The sequence below is a fragment of the Candoia aspera genome, chromosome 2 (assembly GCF_035149785.1).
Source record: "Candoia aspera isolate rCanAsp1 chromosome 2, rCanAsp1.hap2, whole genome shotgun sequence".
Taxonomy (NCBI): domain Eukaryota; kingdom Metazoa; phylum Chordata; class Lepidosauria; order Squamata; family Boidae; genus Candoia; species Candoia aspera.
In genome coordinates, this window is record NC_086154.1 from 188,204,960 (window position 1) to 188,221,568 (window position 16,609).

General features: G+C 37.1%; 2 protein-coding genes across 2 annotated transcripts in view; both read left to right on the top strand.

Annotated features, from left to right (window-relative positions):
* The window catches only part of FREM1 (FRAS1 related extracellular matrix 1), an 82,264-nt gene extending 72,069 nt beyond the window's left edge, over nucleotides 1-10,195 (top strand). Inside the window, exons 30-36 of the mRNA XM_063296643.1 lie at nucleotides 1,463-1,692; nucleotides 2,966-3,013; nucleotides 3,675-3,830; nucleotides 4,314-4,442; nucleotides 5,266-5,381; nucleotides 6,522-6,607; nucleotides 7,729-10,195. Of these exons, the coding sequence (XP_063152713.1) occupies nucleotides 1,463-1,692; nucleotides 2,966-3,013; nucleotides 3,675-3,830; nucleotides 4,314-4,442; nucleotides 5,266-5,381; nucleotides 6,522-6,607; nucleotides 7,729-7,928 (965 nt within the window). The 3' untranslated portion in view covers nucleotides 7,929-10,195. The remainder of the gene's footprint in view (nucleotides 1-1,462; nucleotides 1,693-2,965; nucleotides 3,014-3,674; nucleotides 3,831-4,313; nucleotides 4,443-5,265; nucleotides 5,382-6,521; nucleotides 6,608-7,728) is intronic.
* Nucleotides 10,196-13,092: 2,897 nt separating this feature from the next.
* On the top strand, nucleotides 13,093-14,678 carry CER1 (cerberus 1, DAN family BMP antagonist). Its single transcript, XM_063296645.1, has 2 exons — nucleotides 13,093-13,575; nucleotides 14,397-14,678. Exons 1-2 carry the CDS (start codon nucleotides 13,093-13,095, stop codon nucleotides 14,676-14,678), a joined length of 765 nt encoding a protein of 254 aa, XP_063152715.1.
* Nucleotides 14,679-16,609: the final 1,931 nt, after the last annotated feature.

Sequence of the window (16,609 nt, forward strand, 5' to 3'; positions counted from 1 at the left end):
CTTCTCTTCTTCTGAGGGAGCACAGCATGGAGGAATCGGCAAACAACCAGGAGAACAGACACCACCATCTTCTACCAAAAGATCTGGAATCTGACTGATAAACAGATGAAGTTTTGGCTTGTAGCCCCTTTGATGGGAGTTGCAATATCCCTTCCACTCTTTTCCCTGGTTAATTGTAGGGCAGTTGTGGGGTAATTCTGAGGATGTAGTCTGGGGGGGAAATGGCTAAATACCATTAAATCTCTCCAGCATACTGGAGAAATCATGAGTCATGGAATTAGGATTTTTAAAAGGGCTCGGTACTTGAGTGGTTGGCAACCATGTTTTAAACAATGTTGGGTTTAAATGCACCTCTGCATCACAATGTATATCTCGATATCACACATCCACTGGGATTAACTTTTGCATCACACTGTATGGCTAGAGAGGCATGCCCACCCTTCCATCCATCAAAGAGACAAAATGCAGCATTTAAAGTCAATACCAAAAGGTGCTACCAATTCAAATAAGTATATGCAAAATTGTCTGAATAGATGCAGGTTTAGAAATGGTAAAGAGTTCATCTCAGCACAGTGGGGAAGCCTGTAACGTTAGTTTGCCGTCCTGGACGTTGGTCCCTGCTTTCCCCATTCTTTTCATTCCTTTTATCTTCACTTCTCAATATAATTTAACTAGTTTTAATTTCTGTTTTGTATACTGCCTCGGGGTGTTTATGGCTTAAAGGTAATCTAAAATTTTTAAATAAATAAAATCAAAACATAGGCCAATATTGATCTGGCAAGCTGATGTGATTGTAGTGACTTGTGGGTTGAACGAACACAGCTCCTTCAAGAGTCAAACCTTCAAAGCTATGAAGAGTTTAGATCCACAAGGTTTGGGCACAAACAATGCCTTAGCACCAAGGAAGAACTATTCTGAACCATGTTCAAAGCAACTTTTTTGTATGTGTCAACTGATTAATTAATTAATTTTCTATCCCGCCTTTATTATTTTTATAAATAACTCAAGGCAATGAACATACCTAATACTCCTTCCTCCTCCTATTTTCCCCACAACAACAACCCTGTGAGGTGAGTTGGGCTGAGAGAGAGTGACTGGCCCAAAGTCACCCAGCCAGCTTTCATGCCTAAGGCAGGACTAGAACTCACAGTCTCCTGGATTCTAGCCCGGAGCCTTAACCACTAGACCAAACTGGCTCAGCATTTTTTTTTTTAATTTTGGGAAATCATATTTTCTTCATCTGTCACATCAAACTTCTAAAATTGTTTTCAAATTAAGCAGAGAAACAAGGACTATTTAAAAAAAACAAATTAACATCAGATGAAAAAATCCCATTTTTAATGACAGGCTGTTTCATCATCCACATCAATGTCAGCAGCTACTGGCTTTTATCAAAAAGAAAGAAAAGAAAAGAAAAGTTAAGAAAACATGCTGACCATCTGCCATCTTGTTTGCTTTTTAGGTCAGTGCAGCTCATTCCGTCCCACAAGCCAAAATATTCAGAATTTATGGATGAAAGAAACATTGCTTCCAGGTTCCCCTTCATCTTCCAGGCACGGCACTGTTAGTTTGGAAGGAATCCTGCTCTCCCCTTCCAAAGAGATGATAGCACAGAGAAGGGATCAGCTACCCAAGTTCAGCTCAGTGAATACTGGAAGGAACAGGCTACGGGTCATTGGAAATGGCAAAATAGTAAGGGTTGCCTCATGACAAGGGGGAAAACAAACATTGATTCAAAGTTGTATGAATGTTTGCATGAAAATCTCACCTGACTTAATAAAAGTGCATTGATACTGAGATTGGCTGCTGATCAGGCTGGAAAAGAGCATTTAAGACATAGTGTAAGGTTATTGTTACTAGTGTGCAGAGCTGGCCCTAGACATTCTGGCACCCTAGGCAAGTCATATTCTGGGACCTCCAGTTTAGCTTATCTTCCAATTTTGTTAGGAATTTCAAAAGGTGCCCTGTTTCTTTTTTTCTTTGAGTTTTGAGCTGTACACTTAGGATTTTCAGCCCCAGAGAATTTGTTTCTCAGAGATCTTCACCCTGTTTACACAGTAAGTAATTTTAATTACATCAGCACCTGTTGTTGTCACATGGCAACCATTCTGCAAAATTATACTTAACCCTTGAGTGGGCATGCTAGCTTATGGAGTGTGCTGTTACTGCTTTTCACTTTTTCATTGTGTTTTTCAACTGAAGTCTTTTCAATTTTGGCACGCCCTAAAATTTGGTGCCCTTAGGCTGGTGCCTACTCAACCTTAGCCTAGAGCCGGCTCTGCTAGTATGTACTTCCTTAAAACATTCTATTAGTGAAACAGATTTCACTGTTTTCTAAAGCATGACAAAACCTGAACAAATTTAATCAGAAGCAGCAATGTACATTTTAGAGAAGGAATCCCCTGCAATGCCACCTTAAATTCTCCAACTTCAAAGATAATTAAGTTTCTTTTTCTTAAGAGTCAAGAGAGAAACATTCTTTCCAGGGACCAAAAATTTAGACGATAAAATGCTCAGATAAACTGAGGATAGCTTTTTTAAAAATGTTCCATTCTGTTGGGGTTGCAAAATATTTTCCCTTTTGCATGTGGGTGTATTATGGCCAGAAAAAAATTCTTCAAATATAGGTTATGAAGCTGATTTGCTTCCTTTGGAATGGGAAATTGCTCAAAGAACTGTAGAATGGAAACACAAAAGTACAAAACAAATAAATTAGAATTTGGGAAAGATTAGGTGGTGTTGACTTATGTCAAGTTGCTTTTAATAAGAGGCCCTAACTTTTCTGGGTGGATTTTGTATTTGGAGTTCAAAAGATCTCTTCCTTCTCCCCAACCATTCAGCTGATGTAAAGTTTATTTATTTTTTTAATGTTCTAACTATGGTTAGTACTACCAATTTCCTTGAGAAAATATACAAATTTCATTTTGCTTCTGTTATTCAGATATATTTCACCCTTTCCTTTCAGATTCATCCTTCATTTATGTTTAGAAATGGCACAGATGAGCTTTTTAAAGTAAGAACAATATTGAGTAACAAGTTCCTTATTTGTAATATTTATTTATATCTCCGTTACATAGAATACTTGGTGAATTCAGTATTTACATCATTTACTGTCAGATAAAAATTGTTTAATCTGTATTTAATTCTATTTATTTTGCATTTCAGTTAGATTAGAAATGATGGTGGCAGGTGTTTAAACTGCCTTGGCCGATGTTAGGTATGAAATAGGGTGGAGGTGAGGATGTAGGTAGAACCTTAAGAGCAAGAGTAAGGAGAACTAAGAATGCTATTTTAGAGCAAAATACATTTGTGAGTGAAGAGTGCAAGAATACTTCCATGCTCATTTTCCCACTCTACTCTCATACACATAAACCAAACTCCCTGATACATTTCTCTAACCAGAGTAAAGCATTGGAGACAAATCATGTGAAAATAGAGAAAGCGAGAATGTGAAGATAGGAGGATTTATCAACCCACCTTGCATGTCTTGTTTGTTCTCAAAAATCACTTCCTACTTTATATGGGATTGGAGCAGCTCCACTTTAAATAAATGTCACGTGTATTTTGAGCCTTAAAGATAGTTTGCATATCAAACCACCTCTTCTTTTTAGTTCCATGATTTAAATGCCTTTGCATTAACTAGTGTGAGATTCTCTTTTCTGTCTTTTATAAAGTACCATGGGATGACAGGGCTAAAAGTAGATGAGGACAATACCTTTCCTAGAAAAACCAAGATGGCAACCATACCTGTAAGGAGCCAAAGAGAGCCAAGGAAAAATGTAGCTTCCTCCAAGAAAATGGAAGTTCTGCAAGCAGACTCCAGCATTCTGGTACGTTATTGTTGAATTACACCCCCAATGGGGAAGATGTCACCTTGCAGAATTAAAGTTCCCAGCAGCTTTAGGTAGGATATCCAATGGTGAGGGATTTAGAGGAAGGTAAGTTTCCATCTCTAGTTTAAATTTTAATTTCAGGTGTATTTTGAAACATTTTTAAAACCAGAAATTTGATCATTTCAGACATTCTCAGAGTCAGATTTATGATAACAATAAAAAAGTAAAGCTATGGGAAATATTCTGAAAGAACTAACTGTACAATATTTCCCATAGCTTTACTCTGAAATCTGAAAGAGGTTTTAAAATAAATCTTCATGGATTTCTTCAATAATATCACTGATTTAGCATATATCAACAAAGATATATACATGTGATTAAAAACAAACAATACAGAATGTTAATATTTCAAGATTTACAGAACACTGGTTTACAAATGTCACCAATGGAGTCTTTCATAAATTACTTGATCTTTTTCAGGTTGAGAGCCTTTCATTTTCAAATAGATGCACACCAAATCTGAAGGGTCTCTTGTATTTTGAAGAAAACATGCAAAAGATGTTTCTGTGCAATGGTACTTCCTGGACATTATGGAATTACTCAAACAAGGTAGGAATCTCTTTTTCCTGTGTTCTTTTTTTAAATTTGACCATTGGCAAAAAATTGTTTTACAACTGATAAGGAGTACAGATAAGTACAGATCGGAATCTGGGTGTCCCTATGTCTGGAAAGAGAACACTTTGTATTTTAGGTTGCCTAGTTTTTGAGAAGTATAAATACCAACTGAGCCAATGGTTATTGTAACAACTTGACCCTGCATCCAACTTTGAAGGGAGAAGCATCCTTGAGAATACTGCTATTTATGGAGACATACAGTTTGTGAATCAAAGGCCATTCATTGATATAACAAAAGTTATACCTCCAGGAAGATATATATCATGAGGGAGTAGTTGTGGCATGTATATAAGGAAGATGGTTTAGCGATTAAGGTTGTTGTTGTTAGATGCATTGAATTTACATTATGCAGACGAGCAAAGACAGAGAGAGTCAGCGATCTTCAGTGACCTAGTTATGAGCATGTAGAAGGCATATATAATAGCAAAACATCCCTCCCCACAAGGTTGAAGGAGGGAAAGAAAAATTGAGCTTCTGAGTGGTACTGTATTCAGTAAGTCTTATTACTGCTAGGCAAGAGGACATCGGGGCTCATGGGATGAGAAATTGGGGACTGAGTGAACACCCAGTGTGTTTCATCTATATCCTTATGCCATCAGGAATGCAGTGGTACCCAAATTAAAAATTTAGAACAGGAAAAGACCCAAATAATAATGTTCTTATCTTTCCCAAGCCCAGTTCTGAACTGAGTCAATCACTTAATTCAAGAAGTGGACAATTTAGCAAGTCATTCTGAACTAAAAATGCTTTATTCCAGGATATTAAAATGAAAATGTGTCATTCAGGATGGAGCTATCATGATGGAAGATGCTATATCCTAATCACTGACCCAAAAGCCACATGGGCAGTTGCTGCCCAGACTTGCAGGAAACGGTAGGAATGTCCTTATTGTACATAGGAGTGACTGTTCAAGCAAGTTACTGTTTCATCCACCCCATGCCATACTTTAGAAATGAGACTTTCGTGACAAAATAACCTCAACATTGCAGCTATTTGTAAATGGTGGGATTTTACAGATACCTGTTTGTGTGTTAAACCAATGCAAGGAATAATATTTTGGCACTTTCGTGGGGATAATACCATAAGCATCACCCCAAATACCTGGCAGTACACTAATAATAGACTAATAACTAAAGTCTGCTGCCTTTTCATGATGCCCAAAAGCAGTTGCCTGAGGCAGCCAACTTTTTTAACTAATCATGGTTGGGCTTGTCCCGCATTGGAAGACAGGATGAAACAGTGGGGCATTTGGCAAGAAGGACTTTCAAAAGTTTGTCAAATCTAAATCTTCTTGCTATTGTTCCTGTGCTGTAGAAATGTTCTTGAAAGGATAGCTCAATAAATTCAGGGCTTTTTATTAATGTATTACACATACAAGAAAAATCACTCCAATTCAAAGTAAATGGCTTTATTGGGAGATGTTTTAATGTGATCAATTTTAATTTGGTCTAAAAAAATTTCTTAAAGAAGAGCCATTTATATACATATCTCATTCTTTATTATACACACACACACACACACATATATATTTATATATATCATTTATATATATATATATATATATATACACACACACACACACACACACACACAAATAAAAATATTTTTCTTTTTAACTAAATGCTTGCTGAAGAGTAGAGAAGCCATAACCAAGCAAGAAAAATACGTATTCTAATCCCTTGAAAGCCTTCAGCCAAGCTGTACTGAACTTATGAAAATTAAATTTGAAATAGTTGGAACATCTTTGAATATGGTTAAGACACCACAGAACATGTTGTAATTTCAGTATGCTCAGATGAAATAAAATGTTGTTGCTTATATAAATGTGTATGTATAGAGAGAGGCATGCAGAAAACTTTTTCAAAATACCTTTTCAGAAAGAATCCCTAAATGTTGTATTAATGACTCCCAGTGTTGGTGTCTATTGTTAAACTGCAAGTAATAAGTGCATATATCGTATCCTGATGAGTAGCAGGTATTTCCTCTGACTCTAAAAAAATGTCTTCTATCTAGGTACCATGGCCATTTAGTAAGTGTGGCTTCCAAATCACACATGCAGTGGCTTTGGAAATTCAGTGGAAAAAGGCCTTTTTGGATAGGTATGTATATGGCAGAATGTCATTCTTATAACTGTCTTGAAAGACACAGAATTCTACAGTATGAGGAATCCACTACAGCATCCTAACAGATCGCCTTCTAGCCTCTCGCAAGGCAGTCTGTTCCATTGTGGAACAGCTCTTACCATTAGGATTTTTTTTCCTGATGTTCAAGGAAAATCTGCTTCCTAGTCATTTAAATCCATTGTTTCTTGGGCTGTCTTCTGGATCAGTTCTGAACAATTTTGCCCACCTTCTAAAGGACAGCCCTTGAAAATAGCTATGATGTCTCCCTGCAGCCTTCTTTTTTTTTCCAAGCTAAATATACCTAATACATTAACTATTATTTGTAGGTTTTTCCTTTCAGGACTCTTATCATCTTGGTTGCTCTGCTTTGAACATGTTTTGAACAGTTTCCCAAAACTGACCACATTGTAAGTGTGGCCTGACCAATGGACAATAGAGAAAAACAGTGATGTCCCTTGATCTTGACTATAATTCTATTGATAAAGCAACAAGGATTAAGTATTATTCCATATTATTTTAGACTTCTGTGTTTAGGTTCCTTTAAAATGCAGTTAGAAAGATCAATTTGTGTTATATGCAAGTACCATTATGATAAAACATTGTCGTAAGCAACACCTTTTAGCCCATCTAAGTCTTCTTGAGAGATCAGGGAATGTAAATTCCTGGCTGCTCAGTTTTCTGGCCTACAATTCATTCTTTGGGACACTTTGTTAGTTTGACCAATCTCCCAACCATTTCCATTTTTCTGGAGTTTTTTCCTTGTGTCCTAAAAGCTAATGGAAGGATGGTTTTCAGCCAAATGGTAGAAAGGCACTGGCCAGAAGTTAATAGGTATGATCAGTTGCAGCAGTTCCCTGCTTACAGCAACTAAATCTTCAGACATTTTTCTGTCTAAATACCAGCAGAATCTATTTTCACAACAAAATTTCATCTTCCTTGTGCATGGAACAAATTTATTGAGGAACAGAAAGAATCTGGAAATTATTTAGAAAATCTGTGACATGAAAGAGCAGATAGAACCAAACAAACTTGGTGAAAATGCTTGAATCTGTTGTTCTCTGACCATCTGTTTGCTTATACATTTTAATGCATTATAGGTTTGAATGATCAACGAAACCCAGGTCAGTTAGAATGGAACAACAGGGAACGTGTTCTTTTCACAAACTGGAGAAGAGGTCCACCTCGTCTTTCAAAGCAAAGGAGGAACTGCATTTTAGTACAGCAGCAAGGAAAATGGCAAAGAAAGGACTGCAGGAAGGGCAAAGCATACAGTTACATATGTTCCACAAAACTGTAAACAAAACCGATATTTAGATACCTGCTTGGCTTTCTGTATGGTAAAACATATTTATTTTTGAGGCAGTTAGAAGTGTTGGTAGAACTTATAAATGGGGAGTCACCTGACCCATTTGCAAAAATTCTTACATGAGGGAAGGGTTCAAATGTGATGCAGGATTTTTTCCACCCCCTCTCTCTTCTCTTGCTCTCCTGTGTTTGTGATATAATGGCTATGTGTCAAGAATCAAATTTATTGGTTCCAGAGTTCATTTCTATCTCTTTCAAGAGATCCTATATATGAAGGTGCTAGAAGGGTAACTGGGAAGAGCTCTGAGTATAGGTAATCCTCGCTTAACAACCACAACTGAGAATGGAATTTTGGTTGATAAGTGAAGTGGTCATCAAGCAAATCCAACCTGATTTTACAACCTCTTTTTGTAGTAGTCATTAAGTGAATCACCATGGTCATTAAGCAAACCAAGTCATTAAGCAAAACATGCAGTCCCCCATTGCCAGAAGCCAGCTGGGAAGGTTGAAAATCGTGATCACGTGACCATGGGATGCTGTGACAGTCATAAATGCAAACTGGTTGCCAAGCACCCAAATCGTGATCACTTGACTGTGGGGACACTGTGACAGTCGTAAGTGTGAGCACCAGTTGCAAGTCATTTTTTCAGCACCATCATAAGTCTGAACCATCCCTAAACGAATGGTCATTAAGTGAGGACTACCTGTATAGACATTATGCCAAATGCTACTCACCATCTTTCTTGGGTAGGTTATTTCATCCACCATGAGTGTCATGGTAATTTAGAAAGGGAACGATATCCTGCTATTCACTTGGGTCAAATGAGGCTGATTGCAGATACTTCAAGCAAAAAAGTGAACATTATGCCAGTCCCCTTCATGCCCATTTCACAATATACTTAGATGGAAACTTCCAACAAATGTCAAATGTCCATGTAACATAATTGCATCACGTTATTCTGTGATAAATTTCAATATTTGGGGCTAATAGGTGAACTTTCCAATTCTTATGGTAACAAGTTCAAATGTGTTCACTTTCAAATAGACTATGAATTATGAATATATACCCTGAAGCATCATAGGATTTCCCTGGCCATCAGTGTTAGTTGATTTCCGTACAGAAGCATATTAACTTGTGCTACCACCACAGATAAGCTCTAAGCTTTGTTTGCATGTAAATTTCTTTGGTATCTCTTTTGTAGTTTTCCTTTCCTTTCCTTCCTTTCTTTCATTAACATTGGGAACATTCTGAATGCCCATTCAACTTTCTGCAACTTTCAGATGTATTGAGACTGCAGTTCTCAGAATTTTCAACCAACCTGGATAGGAATTCTGGGTTCTGCAGTCCCAACACATTTTGAAGGTGCTAGACTGGGCCAGAAAAACCCAATTTTCAGAATCTATGCACATTTCCCCATCCTCCCATGTGGATGATTGCCAGGAAGAATTGTATTGCCACATGGAAGGTAGAATCTGAAGATAAAATCCACTTCCACATATAAAATACATGTGAAATCCATTTAGACAGGAATGTGTTGTCCAATGTGCAATGTACACTTGGTAATCTATTTGGGTTATTATAAAAGCCTGGAACTGAATAAACGTTCTGACAATTTCTGAAAGGGGAAAAGGAGATGTACTAACAAAAACTATTTTAAAAACCCACAACAATTCATTCTGACATGTCAATAATCCCCTAATACTCCCTTGCATGTAAATCTGAAAGACTGCCCATTAGAAAAATAATGTAATTTCTTGGAAGTCAAATTTTACTTTCCATTATTCCATATTTTACAGCCAGTTTGGTGTAGTGATTAAGACACTGGGCTAGAAACCAGGAGACTGTGAGTTCTAGTCCTGCCTTAGGCACAAAGCCAGCTGGGTGACCTTGGGCCAGTCACTCTATCTCAGCCCTAGGAAGGAGGCAATAACAAACCACTTCTAAAAACCTTGCCAAGAAAACTGCAGGGACTTGTCCAGGAAGTCACCAAGAATCAGACATGATTGAACGGATTAAAAAAAAATCCATATTGATAAATAGGTGAAAAATAGTTATAAATATACTAAACCATTATGGGCATGTTTTTTTTCCCTTTCTTAGTGACACTGAAAATTGATTTTTTTTCTTGAAATGTGTATTTGGGAGGATAGAATGCATCTAGAGAAAATTGTACCTTTACTGCTGTAGGTTTGGTTTTATTTGAACTTAAAAGTGCTAATCTACTTTTGTACTGTAAATGGCATGCTTTATGTGCTGTTTTCTACTGTAATATCTAAATAGAATGTATTAATAAAGTATCATTAGAAATTACTGCGATTGTATAATCAATTTCCCAGAAAAAATGGTGCTGTGATAGCTGATAAAAGTATATAGCATCAACAGCTACACAGGGGTGGGGGTGGGGGGCCATTTGCAACACAGTGTTTACTCCTATCTCTGCCTGCCCTCCTCCCACACACAAATATACACACAATGTCACTTTTCCAACATGGATTTTCCAGGTGCATGATGGCTATATCCAGTGAACAATTGCATAGAGTTGTTCTGGTTTTTAAAAGAGAAAGAGGAAGCGGGGAGGGGGGACAGAGAGGAAGGATGAGGACACTTCAAGTCATCAGGGCCACAACGGGGGGGGGCAAAAGGGGTATGTGCCCCAGGCGCCACGCTGGGGGGGGGGCAAAATGACAAAATAGAATTTGTATATTGAAAGTTTTTAGTTTAATGCATAATAGAATAATAAAACTTGCTAATACTTCCCTCACCAACCCATGGGGGGGCATAGAATCCATGTTTGCCCCGGGTGAACAGACCCTAGTTGTGGGCCTGCAAGTCGTCACCACTTTTTCTCTGTAAATCAGTCCCAACGTATTTGTAGTAGAGAAACAGCAGTGGAGGTTCTCTGCCTTAAGTTTGCAGCAATGCTTTTCCTTCCAGCCAAACCAGAACCCTGAAAATGCCTCCTTTTTGGGGCAGGGGTAGTCTCTCTTTCTTTTGCTGTTTGATTGTTTCAGGCTATGAGGATGAAAAGGACTCTCAGGAACTTATTTAAATCTTTAATTCTGAAGACAAGAAAAACACCCTCTTCAGCCATTATGCCACCTACTTGCAGTGGGACAGAGGTTCTTGTGAGTGCCAGAGCAGTAAGCCTTGTATGATGAACACCAGGTGTTTATTTGTAAGGAAGAGAGAGTAGCAAAATTTGTAAAACTCTTCTTCCTTTGTCTCAGTGAGGGTCAGTCTCCTTCCTCTCAGGAGATTATTCAACAAATAAAAAAAAAACAAAAGAATCACGCAAGTACATATTACGTTGGCATATGTCTCCCGAAGATGTTTATTCATTCCAGTCCACATCCAGCAGAGCCAGCTGCAGCAACTTACAATACCCCGACTGCAATCTGTAGAGAGAACTGAGACAGCTTCTTAAACAATGCAACAGTTTCTTACTGAGGACTCTTTGGTCTCGCTGCTTATCAGGACTGTTATCTGTTTCCATCCCTGTATGTTTTATGTGCCCATGGAGGTGATCACTTCCAGCATCCTGCTGTATGAAAAGTTTAAATGATAACAAAATGAAGCTTTTAAGGTGATGTGGTATTTCTTTTAGTTTGTTAGATCCACATGGCATCTCTGATGGAAACTGACCTTTCCACTTTCAGAAAAAGCAAAGTTATTATCTTTTTTACTTGCCATTATAGATCACGGTGCATGCATTTTTTTAAAGAATTAAGTTACAGGTCAAGCAGCTAGGAAGCTGATGGCCAATACTGTTTACAATGGCATTATAAATCAAGAAGAGCTATGAAATGATGAAGAATTATACCATAATATGGAAAGACATAGGATTCAATCCTGTTTGATGAGGTTATTGTGATTCCAACTTGAACAGCAATAACTTGTAGCCTACCAATCTTCTATAGTTCATGTATGAAGACACCACAGAGGTTTATAAACATTCTGGATGCCGTTGGTGCAGCATGAGTAAGATACTTTTATTAGTGCTGATTGTTTTGCTTATAAACTGTAATGGAAATTTGAAAGGGACTCCTGCCAGATAGTTAACTTTCCTGTTATGTTTGTCCAGTTGTTAATTGTGGCTTTTTAGGAAAGATGGAATATGAATGTTCAGTTTTTATTCTACTGACCCTTCATGGCAAATCCATTTCTACAGAAATAGATAAAATGAACTTCTATAACTACTATGGTATAAGAGTAGACATGGATCTTTCCCTTTTACACAGAGTGTCAGCTGGATGACCCAAACCAATGGGCACATTCTTTGGAATCATCCATGATTTACAAACAGCTCACATGCAAACAAGGTTGAGAATTAAGCCCATTTATCAGAAGGAAGACAATACTTAAAAGTCTGCACTCTGGTGACCTGCATGAACTAATATTTTCCCAATGTTTTGCTACCTGTTGTAAGACCTGATCAGACCCAGATAGCCTTTAAAGAGTCTACCAATGTGTACAGGTTGAACTAGATGATTTCCAATGTCCTAAGTGTTTTAATAATCTGAATACTCAGAAACTGGCTCATTATTCTATTTATTATTTGAACTTTTTAAAAAGGTGCATCCTCTATTAGTCTTTACATTGTGTAATTTAAAAAAAAAATTCCTATTGGATTAATTCTAAATGGCATATAACTCAACTATTTAGATGCAATCTGTTGTTTTAAAAATAACACACTTTCATCTTACTAAGACAGGAACTTCAACTTCGCTGTAATATGTACTTGCAACCGTAGCATTCTCCCTATTGTTTTGAATCCTTAATTCCTTACGGCAACTTGGGGTATTTGAGATGACAGAATGCATCAGGTAAGTTAATACGCATCTAAGAACTTTCCCCAACACCTAGACAACAGCTAAACAGCTTATCCAAACACTCAGAATGATTCCTACTAGAGAAAACTGAGGTAACTAGATATACAAATGTGAAATACACATAAAGCAGGATAAGTTAACTTTAGCATTATTAGAAGCTTTAGTTAATTAGTGTTAATGGGTGTCATTAGTCTTTTGTCCCCTCCCATGCTCAACAGCTGGAAATTATTATTTTAGGCTCCCTTTATAAATACAAGCTGCCTTCTGCTTTTTTTTTTTTTAACAGAAGGGAATTGAAGGAGAAAGACAATAGCAAATCAAGAATAATGTTTTTACTATTGCTTCAGATGCTGCTGATTTCATGGCTTGGAACAGCAGAGAAAAGAGGGGAAATGCAGCTAAAAAAGAAGAGGAGAATTCCACACATCCTGCCCCATGATGTGCTCACAAAGTACTTAAAGGAATCCAAAGGAACCCTGAGGGAGCCTGAGGGGTCAATGGTATCATTGGCAGAAGTGGAAATCAAACAGCAAGACTTGCCACAAAGACCTCATTTTATTTTCCCAAATACTGTTCAGCATGTGGCTGATGATTCGGGAAGCTGGGCTTCTGCAAGCATATCCACATCCTCTACAGATCTAAAACATCCACAGACCAAGAAGGAAGCAGAGTCACCCTTCAGAAAAGATGCCAAAAAATTCTGGGACCTTTTTATGTTGAAAACCAAGTCAAGATCTGAAGAGGTGGTCCTTCCAATCAAGATAAATGAGATTTACCAGGAGATTTGCAACATGCTTCCTTTCTCTCAGGTAAAGTAAATGTCACAAATGCAGTACATTCCTAGGTTTTATTTTAATTAGGAATAGGCACTGCCATACTACTTCAATTTACATAATAGTTTAAGCTTAGAACAGCCCTGCAAGATATTTTTCCCAATCTATAGAAGGAAAGCCAAAGTAAGGGCTATAAAAATCTGCAGAGCCCCTAAATGAGAGCCAAAGATGTGGTTTTTTATCTGTGTGTATTATATTATATTTATTGCTGTCATCTGACGGCATCTGGATTTTTGCAGCCAAAATCTTGTAGCTTAAATCACAGCGAAAGAAGTGGTCTGCTGGTGTTCTTCTCAGAAATTCATTCTGAGATTTGAAATATCACAAGTGTTAAGAACCAGAACGTTGATAGCTTTGGGCATGGAAATTTCTGTTACAGTAGACTTCATGTTTGTTCTACTGAAATCTCCAAAACTTGAAAACAGGTGTGTGACTCTCATATTATCAGGGAATTCTTTGGCAATAACTTTGAGAAACTTGATTGTAGGTGTCTATGTATTTTAAAGAGATACAAAATAGCAAATAGGTTCCCCCTTTACATATATGTTTCTGCTTTTCTAATGATGGCTTATACAAAGATAGTAGAGTTGTGATTTACTGGTATCCAAAACAAGCAATTATTTCTCACCTCTCTCAGTATTACTGGCTTACCCGTTTAGGGGAGCTCTAAAGATTGCAGGGACACTTTAAAAAAAATAATTCAGTGTGATTTCAGAGGCATAATGAGTAGTTATATACCTTCAGAGCTATCCTAAACACCATATCAAGTGTTTTAACAACATTGTGTTTCCTTTTAGAGCATTATACATGAAAATTGTGAAAAGCTGGTGATAAGAAACAACCTGTGCTTTGGGAAATGCAGTTCTCTCCACGTTCCTGGTGCTGGTCGCATTTATAGATTTTGTTCCCACTGCTTGCCCACCAAGTTCTCCATGAAGCATCTGAAGATGAATTGCACAACGGTTAATCCAGTAATCAAGGTGGTTATGATTATTGAAGAATGCAAGTGTGAAGTTCAGAATAGTAATCAACCAGAAATAGGGTTTCTACATACAACTCTGTCTTCAAATGATCGTTAGCACAACTGAACCTTCCAAAATGACTTTACTTTCAACAGAATCTGTAGCTGCTGAGAGCCAAGAGTGCTGCTAAATCCTATCACAATAGTTTGCGTCTGTCTTGATAAAAAACTCTGTTGGAGTCTATGTGAAATAGCACAGAAGACACTCCAAACAATCACAGCTTGGTATGTTTATTAGCAACAATAACTAATAGGCTTTATACATTCTTTTTTTAGGTCTATATTTCAGGTATGTGTTTTATGTACATCTTAGAACAAAAGTATGACTATGCTAAATGTGGAACACATAGATTAAGAAAGGACTGGAGGCAAATCCTGTTGGAGTAAACATTTAGTGGTAAAACACAGCTTTCTCCAGCTCCTTCTGCACCATAGTACAATATGCAGAATGTGAGTAATCTCTTTATCATTCACAATAAAACTATAGAATACTGACTTCCTATACAGTTTGAATAAAATGTTTTCTAATTTATGGAATGAAATTAGTGAGTGATCACTTACAAACTGCAAAACAAATTAGCTTTAAGGCCTTTACCACATATTTTTAAAGTCACATTAGTTTTTACTAAATACTTTGCCTTTCTGTATTTCTCATTTTTGAAGCTTTTTGGATGTATCCTCCTTGCCTGCATTTGGCTATAAAATGGAAATGAGGGTGCTACAAGCAGTATAGAATGTCCAATAAAGCTTAAATTGCCATCACCTCTCCAACTCTGTGTATGCTGCCTCATATTTGAATTTCAAAGGGCAAAAAAATTCCCTGAATCAGAATTGAAGGAAAATCAGGCTACCAGTTTGGGGCTGCAGATCTCCAGATTTTGTAGTCCAGCTCTGATGGCCCTGAATGTGATGTCAGGTTGATTAGAGATCAGAACTGTTTGTACTTTTTTTTTTACAATGTCAGTACTATAGTATATGATTATCCTAATAACCAGAAGAAAGTGTGATATAATGTATTAAACTTATATGCTGCTCGATTCTGAGTAGTATTAAATATACTGGAACTCAAGACCTATTGAATTTAACTTCCATCAATTCCTTTCTAATAGTTGATGTATACAATTGCACTTTAAAAAATTCCACATATTTCTATGTAGGTATAGCTGTACCACTATTTAGTTCAGTAGGACTTTGGGCACAAAACTGTATGGTATTACATCAATCCCAGCTCTAAGAATAAGTGTGAGTTTAGGGTTGCTGCTGCTGCCTCTTAATGAGTAAAACTTATCATTTTCAAACTATCAGTAACAGTTAAAGGAGGGTTATATTAAATAAGGGGAAAAAAATTAACACTTGTATTTTTCACCATGCGTACGCAAGAATATAAAATTTCTCAAGTATTCAGTTCTCTGAGTTAAAGTGACCACAACCAAAATTTCTAACTCCTCCTCATGGAGAAATGCCATCTACCTCAAGGGGAATTCTTTACAAGGAGAATTTGCTGGATTGGGACTGAAGTGTGAATATGCACCATTTAGAAAGCAAGTGTAAAGAGAAAACAGCAGCTGTAATAATTGTTAATTAGATTAATGCCTTAGCTTTGGGAGGGAGAGTGTTTAATTAACCCAGCAATGATCAGCTGCATGTAATTAACACTGTATTCTGTTATATCAAGGATGTGTTAATTGGATCTGATTTTAAGAGTCAACTTCCACATTCAGAGCAAGTTGAGCCCAGGTGGTAACAGAATATTGCTCCAAAAAAACCAACAGAGAAATAAAAGGGAAAAGATTGGAGCCAGAGGAGAGTGGTCAAGGGTTTCAGTACAATCACATTGCACTGTACATGGGACAAGTGCTGTTCTGAAAAGTACCCTATGTATTTTGATTTTTAAAATTCAATTATTTAAATATTCTGGGTTTTCAAAAGCGTTTCCAGCTAGAGGAGAAATAATTAACAGTTCCCAGTTATTGCTATGTTGTATCTTAC

Bases quoted from the DNA above. Each gene is read 5' to 3' on its own strand.
- CER1 (XM_063296645.1), top strand. From the start codon at position 13,093: ATGTTTTTACTATTGCTTCAGATGCTGCTGATTTCATGGCTTGGAACA. The intron at 13,576-14,396 runs GTAAAGTAAATG...GTTTCCTTTTAG, and splicing joins ACATGCTTCCTTTCTCTCAG to AGCATTATACATGAAAATTG.